At 40.5% G+C, this 14398-nt stretch overlaps 1 protein-coding gene and 1 long non-coding RNA gene across 2 annotated transcripts in view; one reads left to right on the top strand and one right to left on the bottom strand.

Moving 5' to 3' along the window:
- The window catches only part of ATP6V1H (ATPase H+ transporting V1 subunit H), a 74040-nt gene that overhangs the window by 50308 nt on the left and 9334 nt on the right, over positions 1-14398 (top strand). The window contains exon 13 of the mRNA XM_019527278.1: positions 5963-6076. Within this exon, the coding sequence (XP_019382823.1) occupies positions 5963-6076 (114 nt within the window). The remainder of the gene's footprint in view (positions 1-5962; positions 6077-14398) is intronic.
- Positions 2166-14398, bottom strand: part of LOC109304597 — a 23782-nt gene continuing 11549 nt past the window's right edge. Inside the window, exons 2-3 of the long non-coding RNA XR_002099431.1 lie at positions 11996-12001; positions 2166-2178 (exon numbers count right to left, since the gene is read on the bottom strand). This is a non-coding gene — a long non-coding RNA (uncharacterized LOC109304597). The remainder of the gene's footprint in view (positions 2179-11995; positions 12002-14398) is intronic.

Genomic DNA, 14398 nt, shown 5'->3' with positions numbered 1-14398 from the left:
CCCCCCCCCCCCCCCCCCGAGTTGTGGTGTTGAAGAGGAGCATGCTGATTGGGTGACAGTGAACATATAGTGGTGCACTAACATGAACCTTCTGTGCTTTTATTTACACCCTTAACTTCATATCGGTGAATGTACAACAGTTATAGAAAGGTATGTAGTAGGGATGGAGTGTTTTTGTAGTTGTGGTGGTTTTAGGAAATACCTGAGCAGTAAGTTGCTATTATTTTTCCTTTTTGCAGGGGTTTGTTTTTTCCGATATCTATTATTGGACTAACTGTATAGTTGGGGTAGAAGTTAGACAAGCTAAGTGCTATTTCAATCCCTTTTTCCCTGTGCTCCCTGCCCTATCTGCTGCTCTGTTCCCAGGTGTGATCTGCTATGCCACACAGAAATGACCCATGCCAGTTGTAGCTGTTGTTGGTTGGTCACCCCTGGTTTAAAGGAATGGAGGAAGGCTGTAAAGTAGGAGCACAAATAAGTTATCAGGAGTAGCTTCAAAAAGAGAGGTGTGGTAGAATATGTAACCTAATTATGTGGAAGAACAAGACCATTCAAAAGGGCAAAGGATCATAACCTGTAAAGTGCTGGGAGATTAGCAGAACTAGCAGATAGATTGTAATGAGTAGGGACCTAGCAAATTTACAGGCCCCAGCAGCTGATTACATGGCTGGAACATGGCTGAGGCTCCCATTTCACTGTCGTGTTATGGCTAGAGCCACCATTTTGAAGGCCAGAGTAAAACGGGCCCTTCTGGCTTAGGCGTACTGCATGTCCCACCCCTTGCAAGCATAGACTGAAAGCAAGAGCTGGAGCTGCTTTCCTTGTTAATTCATTAATTATCACCCTCTTCAAGGAGCAGAGGGGGATTTTAATTTCTGAATAAACAAACAGTTTAAGTGTGATAATTAAACAGTTCCCCTACCCAGTTGAAGTGTAAAACTAACCACCTGGCTAAAAATTCATAGATTTCATAGACATTAGGGCCTGAAGGGACCTTGTAAGATTATTGGGTCCGCCCCCTCTGCCCAAGGGGCAAGAAGTCAGCTAGGGTCAAAGGATCCCAGCAAAGTAAATGTCCAAATGTTTCTAGTGTCCAGAGTAGGTGTTTGCACCACCTTGGGGGGCTCAGACGGGAAAGAATTTTTTCTTTATGGCCAGCTTAAAACAGTCTTGCAAGAGTTTGTGATTGTTTGACCTGGGGTGCTCTGGTGACCAGGTGTAACCCCAGATCCTGATGCACACCCCTTATATACTTTATAGGCTGTCACCAAATTGCCCCCAAGCCTGTGCTTTTCCCGGCTGAAGAGGTCCCATAGCTCACAGCCTATCATCATAAGGCTTGCTCTCTTGCCCTCTGATCATATCCATGGCTCTCCTCTGGACTCTTTCAAGCTTCTCCATGTCCTTCCTAAATTGTGGAGCCCAGAATTGGATGCGATATTTCAGCTGCGGCCTCACCAAGGCTGAGTACAGCAGGAGGATGACATCATGGGTCTTGCTCAAGATGCATCGGTAGATGCAAGCCAGAGTATTTTTGTTGACTTTGCCAGCTGCAGTATTGCTTTGGTGGCTCATATTCATCTTGTGATCTATCATGACCCCCAAGTCTCTTTTTGGATATGATGCTAGCAAGTGTAGCATTGGCAAGCCTAAGTGTGATGTGGGTTTTTTTATTCCCGAGGTGGAGCACCTTGCATTTCTCCTTATTGAATGGCATAAGATTTTTCATCTGCCCACCTTGCAAGCCTATCACCAGCCTATCCTCAAGTGTGGAGACACTTCCCCAAAGTTTGGTGGTGTCAGCAAGCTTGGCCAATCCCCTCTTTGACACTGATGTCCAGATTCTTTATGAAGACATTAAAGAGTACAGGTCCAAGAACGGAGCCTTGGGGGACACCACTGGTCACCAAGTGCCATGTTGATTCGGTTCCTTCAACTACTACTCTCTCCGGGTCTGACCTTGGAGCCAATTCCCCAGCCATCAGACCTGTGGAGTAGTTGAGGCTGCAGTTTCCCAGTTTTTCCATGAGAACATCATGAGAGACCAGGTCAAAGGCTTCTTTAAAGTCCAAATATATGACATCAACCTCTTCCCTTCTGTCCAGGTGACCAAGCAAGAGACAATGAATTTTAAAAAATACCAACTGGCAGGCTTTTCCCTGGTTCCCCTCTTTTCCCCTCCCCTTCTGGAAACAAGATGGGGAATTTTTCCTGCCTCTCTCCCCTGCCCTGCTTCAGGAGATGGGCAGTCTGCCTTTTTTCTTTCTCTTTGTTCCCTTCCCCCTCATCCTGCCCTTCTAGGAAACAGCTTTTTGCTAGCTCTTTGCTGACTTTTTGAACATAGCTGGTTGAAATTGTGTATTTGGTAAGTTCCTAGTAACGAGCCATAATGCCACCAATCGGTGGTGGTTAGTGTCCAGTGAGATCAATTTGTATTAGAACAAAAAAATTACGAAATATATAATGCTTTGGGGACAGTAAGGTACTTCAGTAGGTGTTCAGAGTAATTCTTGTACATTCTTTTAAACTATAGGAAATATTTTTAATTTATCTGGGTTAAAAACATGTTCTAGCTCTCAAAAGCCTGCTACTTGTTAGACATTTTGACTTGCATAGCTTGGATCTGTTGGTAAACTGTCATATGCATGCTTGTGCCAGGTACAAATTGACATTAATTGGGTCCTTAAGAGCAATACTGTGATACCTAGTGATAGGAGACAGTGGCATGAGTGTCATCAGCATATGGAAGTCATTATCCCAGCAGCTCACTACACTAAATGATAGATAAGACTATACCCTACAGGACATGCTAAGTTCTGCAGGGCAGACATTAGCAATAAAATACACTGACTGTGGCTAATGAATCCTCTTGTCCCTACCATCTTAAGTACAGTAAAGAAATACATCTTCCTGTTGCAGTTTAATATAATATTTTCTAGATCTGCAGTCAGTTAGACTGATGCAATGCCAACCTGATTTTCCAGATAAATTCTGGTAGATTTAGAAATTTGGAAGCCTTAAGAATACTGATCCTTGAATACTGACCTATACAGTGGACTTTAAATTCTAGAGCAAGATAAATTAGTAAATGAAAATCAATACCATTAGGCAGTAAATATGGTAGAATCGCATGCATCTAAACAGAAATGCCAGAAGAGTTATACTTCATTTTATTCATCTGTTTAAATGTACCTCTGGCCTTGCAAAGACATGGCAGTTGTAAAACTTTGCAATAAACATTTAAAAATCTTCCTTGTAAGATTTCCCAAGAAAATAGACTCGAGGTTGAGTGCTTGAATTAGTCAGTCATTGAAATCAGCAATATTAATATAGCTCAAACTGGTATTGCTGAACTCTTACTTTTGATAAGTAAGTTTTCTTCTCTCGTACCAGGATCTCTAGCAAATTTCTCAAATGCCTAGGAGTGTGTTTTTTGTTTTGTTTTGTTTTTTTCCTCCCCCCCCACTCTGATTAGCATTTCATATGTATATTATCTAGAGCAGTGGCTTTCCAAGTTCCTAAAGTCACTGAACCCTTTTATGTAAATTCTGTTGCAGTAGAAACTCTTGGCTCTGGGCCCTGCAAGATGACATGGAGCCAGCTGACCAAACATGCCATTACCCCCAGTCTCTCTGTGGAACCCCTGATGCTGTGTCATGGAACCGCAATGTTCCATGGAACCTGGCTTGATAGCGAGTGTTCCAGAGGAAAGAAAGGCAAAATGAGAAATGCTAATGTTTTAAAGTGTTCGGATCATCCTTCTCAAATTTATTTCTACAGCTGCCAAGGCTGCCAATGACTTTGGCTTTCTATCTTTATGTAGCAGGAGTGAAACCACTAGAGAGAGTGTTATTTTACTCAAGGTTGTATTAAAAAAAAAAAAAAAAAGTCTGACAGCATATAAGACTACCTAACTTGCTACATTTAGTATTTTATTTAGTATGAAGGCATTGGTTAACCCAACAATAGAAAAATACTTGTACCAAAGTCATCAGGTTCTCAGTACCATAATCAATGTTTTGAAGTAATGGAAGTTCACGTGAATAGTTGCACTGATTGTCATTCTCAGAAGTGTATAATTGTGCTAAAAGATTTAAAGTGTCTTTTCTCAAGTGGGGATAGGTGCTAGCCACCAGCCAGATACTTTATCTTGCAAAGGCACATCTCCTTTTTCAAAGGACAACTCCTCCCTTCTAATTCATGGTAGTAGCACACCTTTATGTTGAAGGGCAGTAGAATTCATGGAGCAGATCTTGGAGCAGCTATTAGTTAGGAATGGTCTGGGTTTTTTCAGTACTAACAAGAGTTTGTAAGTTTGGGATTTATTTTTGGCAGTGGCTTCCAAACTAGAGTGCTGTCACCCTGGGGTACCATGAGAGCTTTTCAGGGGTTACCATGGCACAAGTGTCACCACTACTGCCTCTGAAACCAGTGTGTCTCGTGAAGCCAGACCAAGAAACAACAGGAGCACATGCTCTTACCACAGCATTTCCTGATCTGGTCTGATCTGACCTGCACACTCCTCCCAGAAACCAAGGTGTATGGGACAAACACATGCTCCTGCCTGCTTTAGATTTATCAATAACCCTAATGCAGGTGGAAGCATACATTCCTGCCCTTCCCAGTCTGGCTCCACACAAGATACATGGGGCAGTTTGACCTCGCCACAGCAGTGGCAGCACAACTGTGGTTGAGGAGCACTGAGGTAAGATGAGGCAGTGCAAAAGTGATTCTCAACTGGGGTGCTGTCAAATAATAAAAAACCTTACGGAGAGGTACCTCAGATCTATAAAGGTTGAGAACCACTAGTTTTTATGGAGAGCTTTTGGCATGAGACTGTTTCATGAACGGTTAAAAATTTACAAGGTCAGCAGCAAGATAGGTCTGCTCCACTTCATTGATTTGGCTGGGCCTGGGGCAAAGGTAAGATGAGTGACAGCCTTCTGCTATCTGAGAGTAAAATCCCTGGTGGAATTTTTAAGAGCAGCACGGCGAAGATGTGTGGGAATGAGCCTCAAAAATTTTTTGAGCAGTCCAAGAGTCTCCCCATACTCGCTCTTTGGAAAGCAGGAGGAGTTGTCCACCTCCCTTCTGATGGCGACAGCATTAAGCCTGAACAGGGAGAGTTAGCAAAGCACAGTCGTGGTGTGAGAATGTACTGAGTAGTCTGTACTTCCTTATTTTGGGAGTACAGGCATACCTCGTTTTATTGCACTTCGCAGATATTGCGTTTTTTACAAATTGAAGGTTTGTGGCAACCTTTATTGTTGTCTTATTTTAAGAAATTGCCACAGCCACCCCAACCTTCGGCAACCACCACCCTGATCAGTCAGCAGCCATCAGCATCAAGGCAAGAACCTCCACCAGCAAAAAGATTACAACTTGCTGAAGGCTCAGATGATGGTTAGCATTTTTTAGCAATAAAGTATTTTTTTAATTAAGGTATGTACATTGTTTTTTAGACATAATGCTATTGCACACTTAATAGACTACAGTATAGTGTAAACATAACTTTTATATGCACTGGGAAACCAAAAAATTCATGTGATTCGCTTTATTGCGGTGGTCTGGAACCGAACCCGCAAGATTTCCGAGGTGTGCCTGTAGTTGATAATTGTTGAGAGTAAAGATTGAGGTAGGCTGAAGCAATGATGACTACAGTTATATCCAGCCATGTATTCTGCCTCAAAAGTTCTTGTTCGTTTCTCAGCAGTGAATCTTCAGTGCACGTGTATGTGCACACACTAATTTTGAGCTAGTAATGAGCCACATGCATCGTGAGAACCAACAGGTTTGCTATAATGCACTATAGGCTGTGCAGAAGTGTGTGCGCACGCGTAATTGAGAAACTTGGTTTTTAAATCCTGTGGGATTAAGTACATGGGCTTATCAGATTAGCCAATTGGAGACCTTAAGTAATTGCAAAATGTTCTAAGATATCCCCCCTCTTTCTGTCTTTCAGAGTGATAGAGCAACTTGGTGGTAAACAGCTAGTAATGAACCACATGCATCATGAAGACCAACAGGTTCGCTATAATGCACTATTGGCTGTGCAGAAGTTGATGGTTCACAACTGGTATGTGAAAATTTCCTTCAGACAATGGACTAATACGCTAATAGCTCTCATATTTTATGAGTCTATATAGAGAATCCAGAATATTTTCTTTTTCTTCCTCTATATCTATAGAGAGAGAGAATATTCTGGATATATATATTTACAGATACACTTTATTGTGGTAATGAGGGCGATTTTTATATTGACCCCGGTATTTTTAAAATTATACAAAAATGGCACTGTATACTGTACAGCTTTCTTATAATGGGCACTCATGGTCTTGAGACTTCATTAAAATGGGGTATTTAATATAATAGGATTTACTCAATTCATAGCATAAGAACTTGCGTTCCTGCTTGGTGGGGATTTTCAAAAGTGGGGGTGTTTTATTTATAATGAGGTTGTATGTCGTCTATAAGCAAAACAATATTTGGGTTTTTTCCACGTTTGTTTTTGTGACAACTGAATTGAGCAATTTGATTTTCAAAAGATAGAATGCAAATCACTCAGTTATGCTGGAACCCTAGAATGCCACATTAATAGCTTTTTACAACTGACACAGCATAACTAATGCTTGCACAAACTGCTGGCTTCAAAGCATCCATCAGCTAGAATGAATTAAAAAAATTCACTTCTCTGAATGTAGCCGTGGTGTTAACAGTTACGCTGTGGAAGCTGACAGCCCCAAATTTGAGTAGCAGTTTTGCTGAGTGCACGTATTTAGTTTTTCTTTCAAAGTGGTGTCGCCTGTGTTCATGCTGGTGCTCTCAAAAAATAAATTGCAGTATTAACTATTCATAAACAGACTCACACTGACAATCTATCAGAAAGATGGAAGAATTCTTTAAAGTAAGGTGTTTTTTTGATTCAAGATTTTGCATAAGAGTGCTTACCATGAGAAAAGGACTTAGATGTCGCAGTATAGATACCTGTCCTTGAAACGGGTCGGTATTTGCACGTGTGTGTGCATGTAACTTTTTTTTTTCTTCTTAAATTCTAGTAATATGCTTCTGCCTTGCCCTGCCAATTTGGAGGGGTGGGGTTCCATTATCAGTTTTGTGGTCCTTGACTAGTCAGGGTTGACAGCCAGATTAATTTTGTTTGGAGTTTTATTCAAAGGCTTTTTCAGTAATTTAAGAAATGGCATCTGAGAAGCATTAAAAAGAATGATACTGTGCTGTTTGGTTTGTTGCCAAGGATTTTGAGGCCTTGTTATCAAGTGCTGGGAACCTTCTGTGGCTGAAACAACTGGAGAACTGCCTCTCTAATTCTCTATTTCTTCCAGATTGCATCTCTTTTGTTGTAACTCACTATTTTATTTATTGTGAAAACTAAGAGCCTTTTCACTTTAGTAAATACCATTAAAATTATGTATGTGAAGAATCCTTAAAATCAGATTTAGATTATTATAGAGAAGATGCATCTAAATAAATATGATTGAAGTGTACCTAAATAAATGTTGTATTTACTAGCTAGTTACAAAAACCTGCATATTGAAACAGATTACAAATGGTTTTGGCAATGAGAGTGTAATAAAAATAGAAGCTTGGGTGTTATGGTTCAGTAGAATAATAGAAGAGGGGTATTGTGAAACAAACAAATACCCTTTATGACTTTGAATTTAAACATGCGGCTTAATCTACTGGTGTTTTGAGTATAGAGCATTGGAAGCGTCTGTGATCAGACATGGGTATATTTTAAAAAATGATCATGTTAATAGTATGCAAGTGGAAACGGTTTGTAACAATGTACAGAGATGCTAGCAAAAGATTTTCAAGTGAACTGTGCATTGCTCTAGTGACAGCTAATAATGTGGGTATCAAAAGATCAAGAATTCTACAGTACAAAGACATTTCCCCTTTTACTACAGATTTTAGCCCTCAGGCATATTATGCACAGTGATCCTTCTTCTCCAAATGATTTATCCCATGCTATGATCCTTTCCTACAAGGGGATTATAAATTTGGCTGTACAAATTGGAAGAAATATTCCCTGTGGTTTAGAAAGACTTGAGTAGGAGAACATTGATATATTTTTTTCCTACGTGTATGCAGATTTAGAACCCATTACCTGTGAGTTTGTTTTGTGTGCATGTGTATTTTTATGCTTTCATTCCACTTAATACTTAATTATTAGTCAACATTGCTGTGTTAGGCACTGTTTAATTGGAAGTTGGCCATTCTGTTAAACTATGTGAGATTTTGCAGCTAGGCTACAATCGCATATGGGTAGTGATGGAAAAGACGCATCTTGAAGACTCAATTTTTAGAGTTTAAGTTTTAAATGTGTACCTCATTCCTGTTATGAGTCATCCATTATAAAATATACTAGCCCATCTTTTGTAAAGTAGGAGTTTCATAGTGTACTCAAATGTAATTCCTAAATTATCAAGTGGCTGAAGAAAGCTGAATGTGGGTGAGATCTTCTGGTGACCAAAAGCCATTTGCTGGACAATAAAGTACTGAGATTATTTAGAGATTAACTCAACTTGGAAATGCTATTATTTAGAAGCTGAGATGAAGAAGGAAATGTTTTAAAGCTGAAAAGCTGAGTTCTAATTGGTATTATTTAATACATGGTAAATGTGATTTCAAATAAGAGAGTGCCTGTGTGGACAGTATTTGAGATGAAGAACTATCTGTGGGAGGTGGGGAATAGTACAGCACAGAACATTCCCTTTTGCCATGCTGTCCCTTCACTTCGTTCCTTTTACTGTATTCTAGAGACCCCCTTTCTCTTCATATTTCTGTGCCAGTAATGTCACCATTCTTTCCAACCACAAGGGCAGAGACTAGCAGCTAGAATCTAATGCCAATTGCCAGTGTCTTTGTGCAAGTGGTATAAAAAAAAAATCACAGCAGCACTTTACAGATGATGATTCAGGGAACAGGTAAAACTGTTCATTTGTGTTGGCAGATGCAGATTAAGCAATGTCCATTTATATTTAAGATAAAAGAATTATATGCAGACTACACTGATGGATATATTGAGGTATTGCCATTTGTTTTGTTCCTTGAATTGAGTAAAGACTTGATTTTTAGATGTTAGGTTTTGAATATATACCTTATTCCCATCGTCGGTCATCCATAATGAAATATGTTAACCCAAGTACAGCTCAAATGCTAGCCTGTTGTTCAGGTGTGCATGAGAGAGCAAACTTGCTGTAGAGTCAACATATATTCTCTGCTATCTTTCACAATAAACAGGACTTGTTTGGGAAGATCCAAAAAGGCTGCAGGGGTCAAAGACAGGTGCAATTCCTGGGAATCCGCCATCGTCAAGGTGCTCTTTAACGGGCACCCTTGGTGTCTCCATCTCTTTAGCTCAGCTCTGGCCTTTTGACTCTGAAGAGGGATGTAACTATTTGAAGCAGCATTAATTTTCTAAGATTTGCAGAAGACAATTTGTGCTCATGAGGGTTAGGGTACTGAAAACACAGCTGTCTTCTGGGTGCTTTTATTGTCTACTTAAGTTTCTGATGGGTAAGGGAAATGGGAAAAGTTCCCTCATCACTGTAAAAGGTAAAAAAGGCTCCCTTAGTTTTCTTTGTGCTGTACATTTCTCTATGCTATGTGATCCTACATTTTTGTTTGGCAGATGACCTGAAAAAAACATTTCTTGTGTGGGCTTTGACCTACAGTGCATCTTGAAATAAATTGTCAGCACACAGCTCAATCAGTAAGTAAAAGCAGCTCCACAGCAGAGAGAGAATGCAAATCGAAGTGAAAGCCTGTTAAGTGATGAGAGTCAAGGAAGCTAGCCTGAAGTACAGTATCAATATTAATTTGAAACTCCAAAATGCACGTTCAGGCTAAATTATTTTTCTACTTCCTTTTCTTAAATTTCTAGCTCTTTCTAGAAGTATTGACAACCCCCATGCTCCGTTGCAAGCTGTTGTTTTGTCGGCTTAATGCCAATTGCTTCTTTGTCCTCTTGGCTAAGATCAAGTTGCCACATTTTTTTTTCTTCTCCCTCCTGAATGGATTTTGTTTGCTAAATCTCATCTGTCTTTAGGAGTTTTTCTGTATTGGACTTCCTCTTTGAAATAGGAGGTGCAAAATCTTAGGATAGTTAGCCAGCCTTAAGAACTTCACAGTCCTGATGGCTTGCATTTGTTTATGATGGTGAACTACTCACTTGTTTACTAGTACCACATTTAGGCTTAAATCAAGTAAATGGTGTTGAAATAAACTACTTATGTGGGTTGTATTATTATTAAACTATCGATTTAGTAAGCTGCTTATTTTCATCATGAATACTAGTAGTAGGGGTGCATTGATGGAGATTTTAGGGGCTGATGCAAATATCCCCCCTACGCCCCCTGGATGAGCCACGGCTCTGTTCCACGCTTGCACCACCCTGGTTGGGTAGTGCTTGCCCCAGCCTCCCTTCTTTCCTTCCTGTGGAGGCCTTGATCTGTCTTCCTTCCCCCCCCCCCCCCCCCGACTTTGGGTACATGAACAGGCATTTATCAGTCAAGTTATCGGCCACATCAGGCTGATTTTCCTATACAATCAATTTTCTTTATATCGGTGCTGATCTGATATTGAACCGATGTATCCGTACACCTCTAAGTACTAGCATTCTTCAGTAATTCCACTTCCTAAAAAATACCCAGTTAACAAGCAGGTTAAATGATTGAAATGTTCAAGAAGATAGGTAGCTCTCTCTCTTTAAATGTCTTAAACATTGTAGTTGATGCATCTAGACAGAATGACAAATAAACCAAAAAAGCAATTGTTTACAAGGACTCTTGATCTGCCATGGTTGAATCTCTACCTTGCTAAATGCACTTTATTCTCCACTTGCAAGACTGTATTTAGTTTTTGTGGGGCCTGGAATTTGTATTCTGCATACATTCCACAGAATTTCACAGTACATGAACATGCTTCCTCTTGTAAAACCTAGACATCTTGTTGTAACTTATTTTCATAGTACTGGAGAATTTATTCGTAATCCTCATTTGCAGAATGGTTATTCCACATCTTGTTGAGTTCACTTTTTTTTCAAGCTAACAACTTTTCTTTAAGCTCCATGCACAATAGGAAAAGTTGTTCAGTTGGCAGATAGCATAGCAGGATTTTTTTTTCCCGATGAGGCTTTACTTCTGATAAGTGACACTTTTAAAACTTTCCTTGATAAGAAATCTGATTAAAAATCAGTCAGTCATAATCTATTTAAACCTTTCTGAATTATTTTACATAAATGTAAAGTTTTCAGATGTCAAAAGCATTTTTGCGTTCTGTTCAGCATTCTAAGGTCCCATCTACAGATTAGACTTCAGGTGTGATTTACCAGGCAATCATGCCTTAAATTGTGACCTAGCTAGACATTCAAACAATTAATGGCATGATAAAACAAGCAAAAACTACAAAGTTATCCCATGTAAAATGTTTAATAACTTTATAGCTTGATCTTATCCTGCGACTAATTGAATGTGGCCAGATGTGATCCCTTGTGCCCCAGCTGTGCAGCTGACAGGGCTTGCAGGGGTGGCAGTGTTCCCAGTGCTGCCTCCCCTGTGAATCCTGTGAGGTGCGGGGCTGGCAGTGGGAAGAACACTGCTGCTGCTGTGAGCCTCATGGGGTGGGAGGAGGGGGTCACCGGGAAGAAGGCTGGCCCTGCTGCAAGCCCTGCTGCTGCTTAGGAGGGGCCAGGCCAGGCCAGGCAGTGTGGGTGACTGCCTTTCTGGTAGACTCTGTCACTGCCCTTGCTTTCAGCAGCTCTGCTGACTTTGGGGAGGGGCGGGGAAGGAGCCAGGGGGAGCACCAAAATACAAATTCACACAGGGTGCCATTTTCCCTAAGGCTGTCTTTGGGCAGGAGGCACAATTGTGTGGATCATGCATTAGATCCCATTGTACCTTTACCTGGGTGTGTAGAGGGGCCCTAAGAAAACGATTTTTTGTTGGTGTGTTTTTTAAAAAAAGTAAAATTAAACCCCACACTAAATATAAATTAATAAGAAGATATGAACCAATTTGGGTGATAAATTTGAAATTATTTTACGCTATAAATTTCATCATAAGAGCATGCCATAGACAATGAATTAAAATGACTTGCAACAATGTTGCTGCTGTTACTAAGCAGACATAGGGTTATTGCTAGTCATAACTTGGAGCTCACCATGAAAGATTTACTTAGAACGGTATTCAAAGAGGAGTCTCCCAACAGTGTGCACTCATGAAGATAGCTAGCAGTATACTGAACTGCATTAGTAAGAGCATATTCCCCTCTTTGACACTGGTGAGGCTACATCTGGAGTACTGTGTCCAGTTTTGGGCCCCCCACTACAGAAAAGACATGTACAAACTGGAGAGAGTCCAGTGGAGGGCTGTGAAAATGGTTAGGGGGATGGAACATGTGACAACTTCTGCAGAGAGACTGAGGGAACTGGGCTTGTTTAGTTTGGAGAAGAGAAGTGTGGGGGGAGGGGGGCAGGATTTAATAGCAGCCTTCAACTACCTGAAGGGTGATTCAAAAGACAATGGACTATTCTCAGTGGTGGCAGATAATGGAACAAGGAACAATGGTCTCAAGTTGCAGCAAGGGTAGTTTAGGTTAGATATTAGGGAAATATAACAAGGTGGGTAGTAAAGCACTAGAACAGGTTATCCTGAGAGGTGGTGGAATCTCCATCTTTGGAGGTTTTAAAGACCTGGCTTGACAAAGCTTTGGTTGGGATGGTCCTGATTTGAGTAGGGGGCTGGACTAAATGGCCTTCTGAGGTCCCTTCCAACCCTAACTTCCTATGATTCTGTGAATTTTTTTTTTTTCTGATTAATAGCAGATCAATGGATTTTTTTTTGTCTGAATAGCTTGTTTTATATTACCCTAGGGAGCTATAAGTTTAGAAGATATCTGTTTGTTGAAGAATTGGATAATGTCTCCATGTAGGGAGATGATAGATGAAAAGAGAGAGCTCTCACATTGTCAAGTAGCTGGCATTATGGTATGGTAAAAGGCAAAGCTGAATGTTAAATCCAAGAATTTTCGTGTTCATGATAAGGATTTTAATCTTTGCATTGAGTGACTGTTTGATTCACTTGGTATTAATCTATAGTTTCCCTGCGTAATGAAGCAGAGTTCAACCTAAAGATGGATCCTAATTTTAATTTTTTGAGCATCTTTGGTCAGGAATCTTTTTGACACAGTTCTGGCCTTCCTGTGCTCACTCATCCATATGATTTTTCTCAGCCTGCTATCTTTTTTTTTACTTTTCTGTGCATAAAATGTGCTAATTTAATTTTTTTTTTATTTAATTTAATTTTTATTTGTTTTTCCTAGCAGGTACTTGAAGCATTTTGTACCTTTTTTGAAGTCTAACAATTTGTTCTTTTCTTACAGCTCAGGCTTGTTTCTTTCATGGTTGCTGTCATTTAGAGAATGTGTTGAGTCTATTGTAATTTTGTTCCTGTTGCAGAGATTCATAGCTCCTTTCATCTTTGCAGTTTATCCTATGCCTGCTAGTATAGTATGTAAGTGCTTCATAATCTTTAAAGATTTTGGAATAAGCCCAAGAGGTTAGTTAGGGAATTGAAGCATACAGTGGTTCAGAGCCAGATATAAAGTAGGACTGGAACACCTCTGTGTCATGTGTGGAATGCAGACTCCATAATCAGTCACCTGTACTACTTGTACAGTACATAGCCACCCCAGAAGCTAGCTTTTCAAGATTTGGAGCTGAATGGATAGCTGCCTAGAGCTAACCAATGCAAAGCACAGGTGTAATCTCAACTCCCAACCTACCTCTTGTACATGTGGGATCCAGAGTCAATAGCCCACTCCTGAGAGTAACACCTACAAAGCCTCTTTGAACGAAGTGAGCACACCACCTTGGTGTTTAAGACATGGCTGCAGGGAGATGGAGGTGCTGGAAGTGCTCATCCTTTGTTAATAATTAATTAAAGTGTGACTGCTGTGTTTTATGCCATTGGTAAAGATGAGGTATGCTTGGAGCATGCCCACAGATTGGGACTCTTACAGGACTTAAACTGCAGAAGTTTGCGTGTGCACCGTTTATGTCAGATGGGTGCCAGGGAACTTTCAGATCAAAAACGGGGAGGCAGTTGGAATCAGAAGACACTTGAACACCAGAGTGCATGCTTAGTGGGGACATCTTTTGGATGGCAGTTTTGGACTTGAGTGCTTGCAGTCTGCTTAAGCTTGATTTTTAGGTGTCTGCTTCCTTTTTTTGTTTTGTTTTTAATCTGGCCTAGGTGACGTGCACAGGGTCGTGAAGTGAGACCATGGTAGAGCAGGGAGTTGAACTAGTCTCTCCCAAATGGAAGAGACTAGTTCACTTACCTTAACCACTAGACCCATTGTTTCCCCCCCCCCCCCT

This window comes from Gavialis gangeticus, unplaced genomic scaffold (genome assembly GCF_001723915.1).
Source record: "Gavialis gangeticus isolate Ggan-Ray unplaced genomic scaffold, GavGan_comp1, whole genome shotgun sequence".
NCBI classification, from domain to species: Eukaryota; Metazoa; Chordata; order Crocodylia; family Gavialidae; genus Gavialis; species Gavialis gangeticus.
This window is presented reverse-complemented; position numbering and strand designations above follow the sequence as displayed.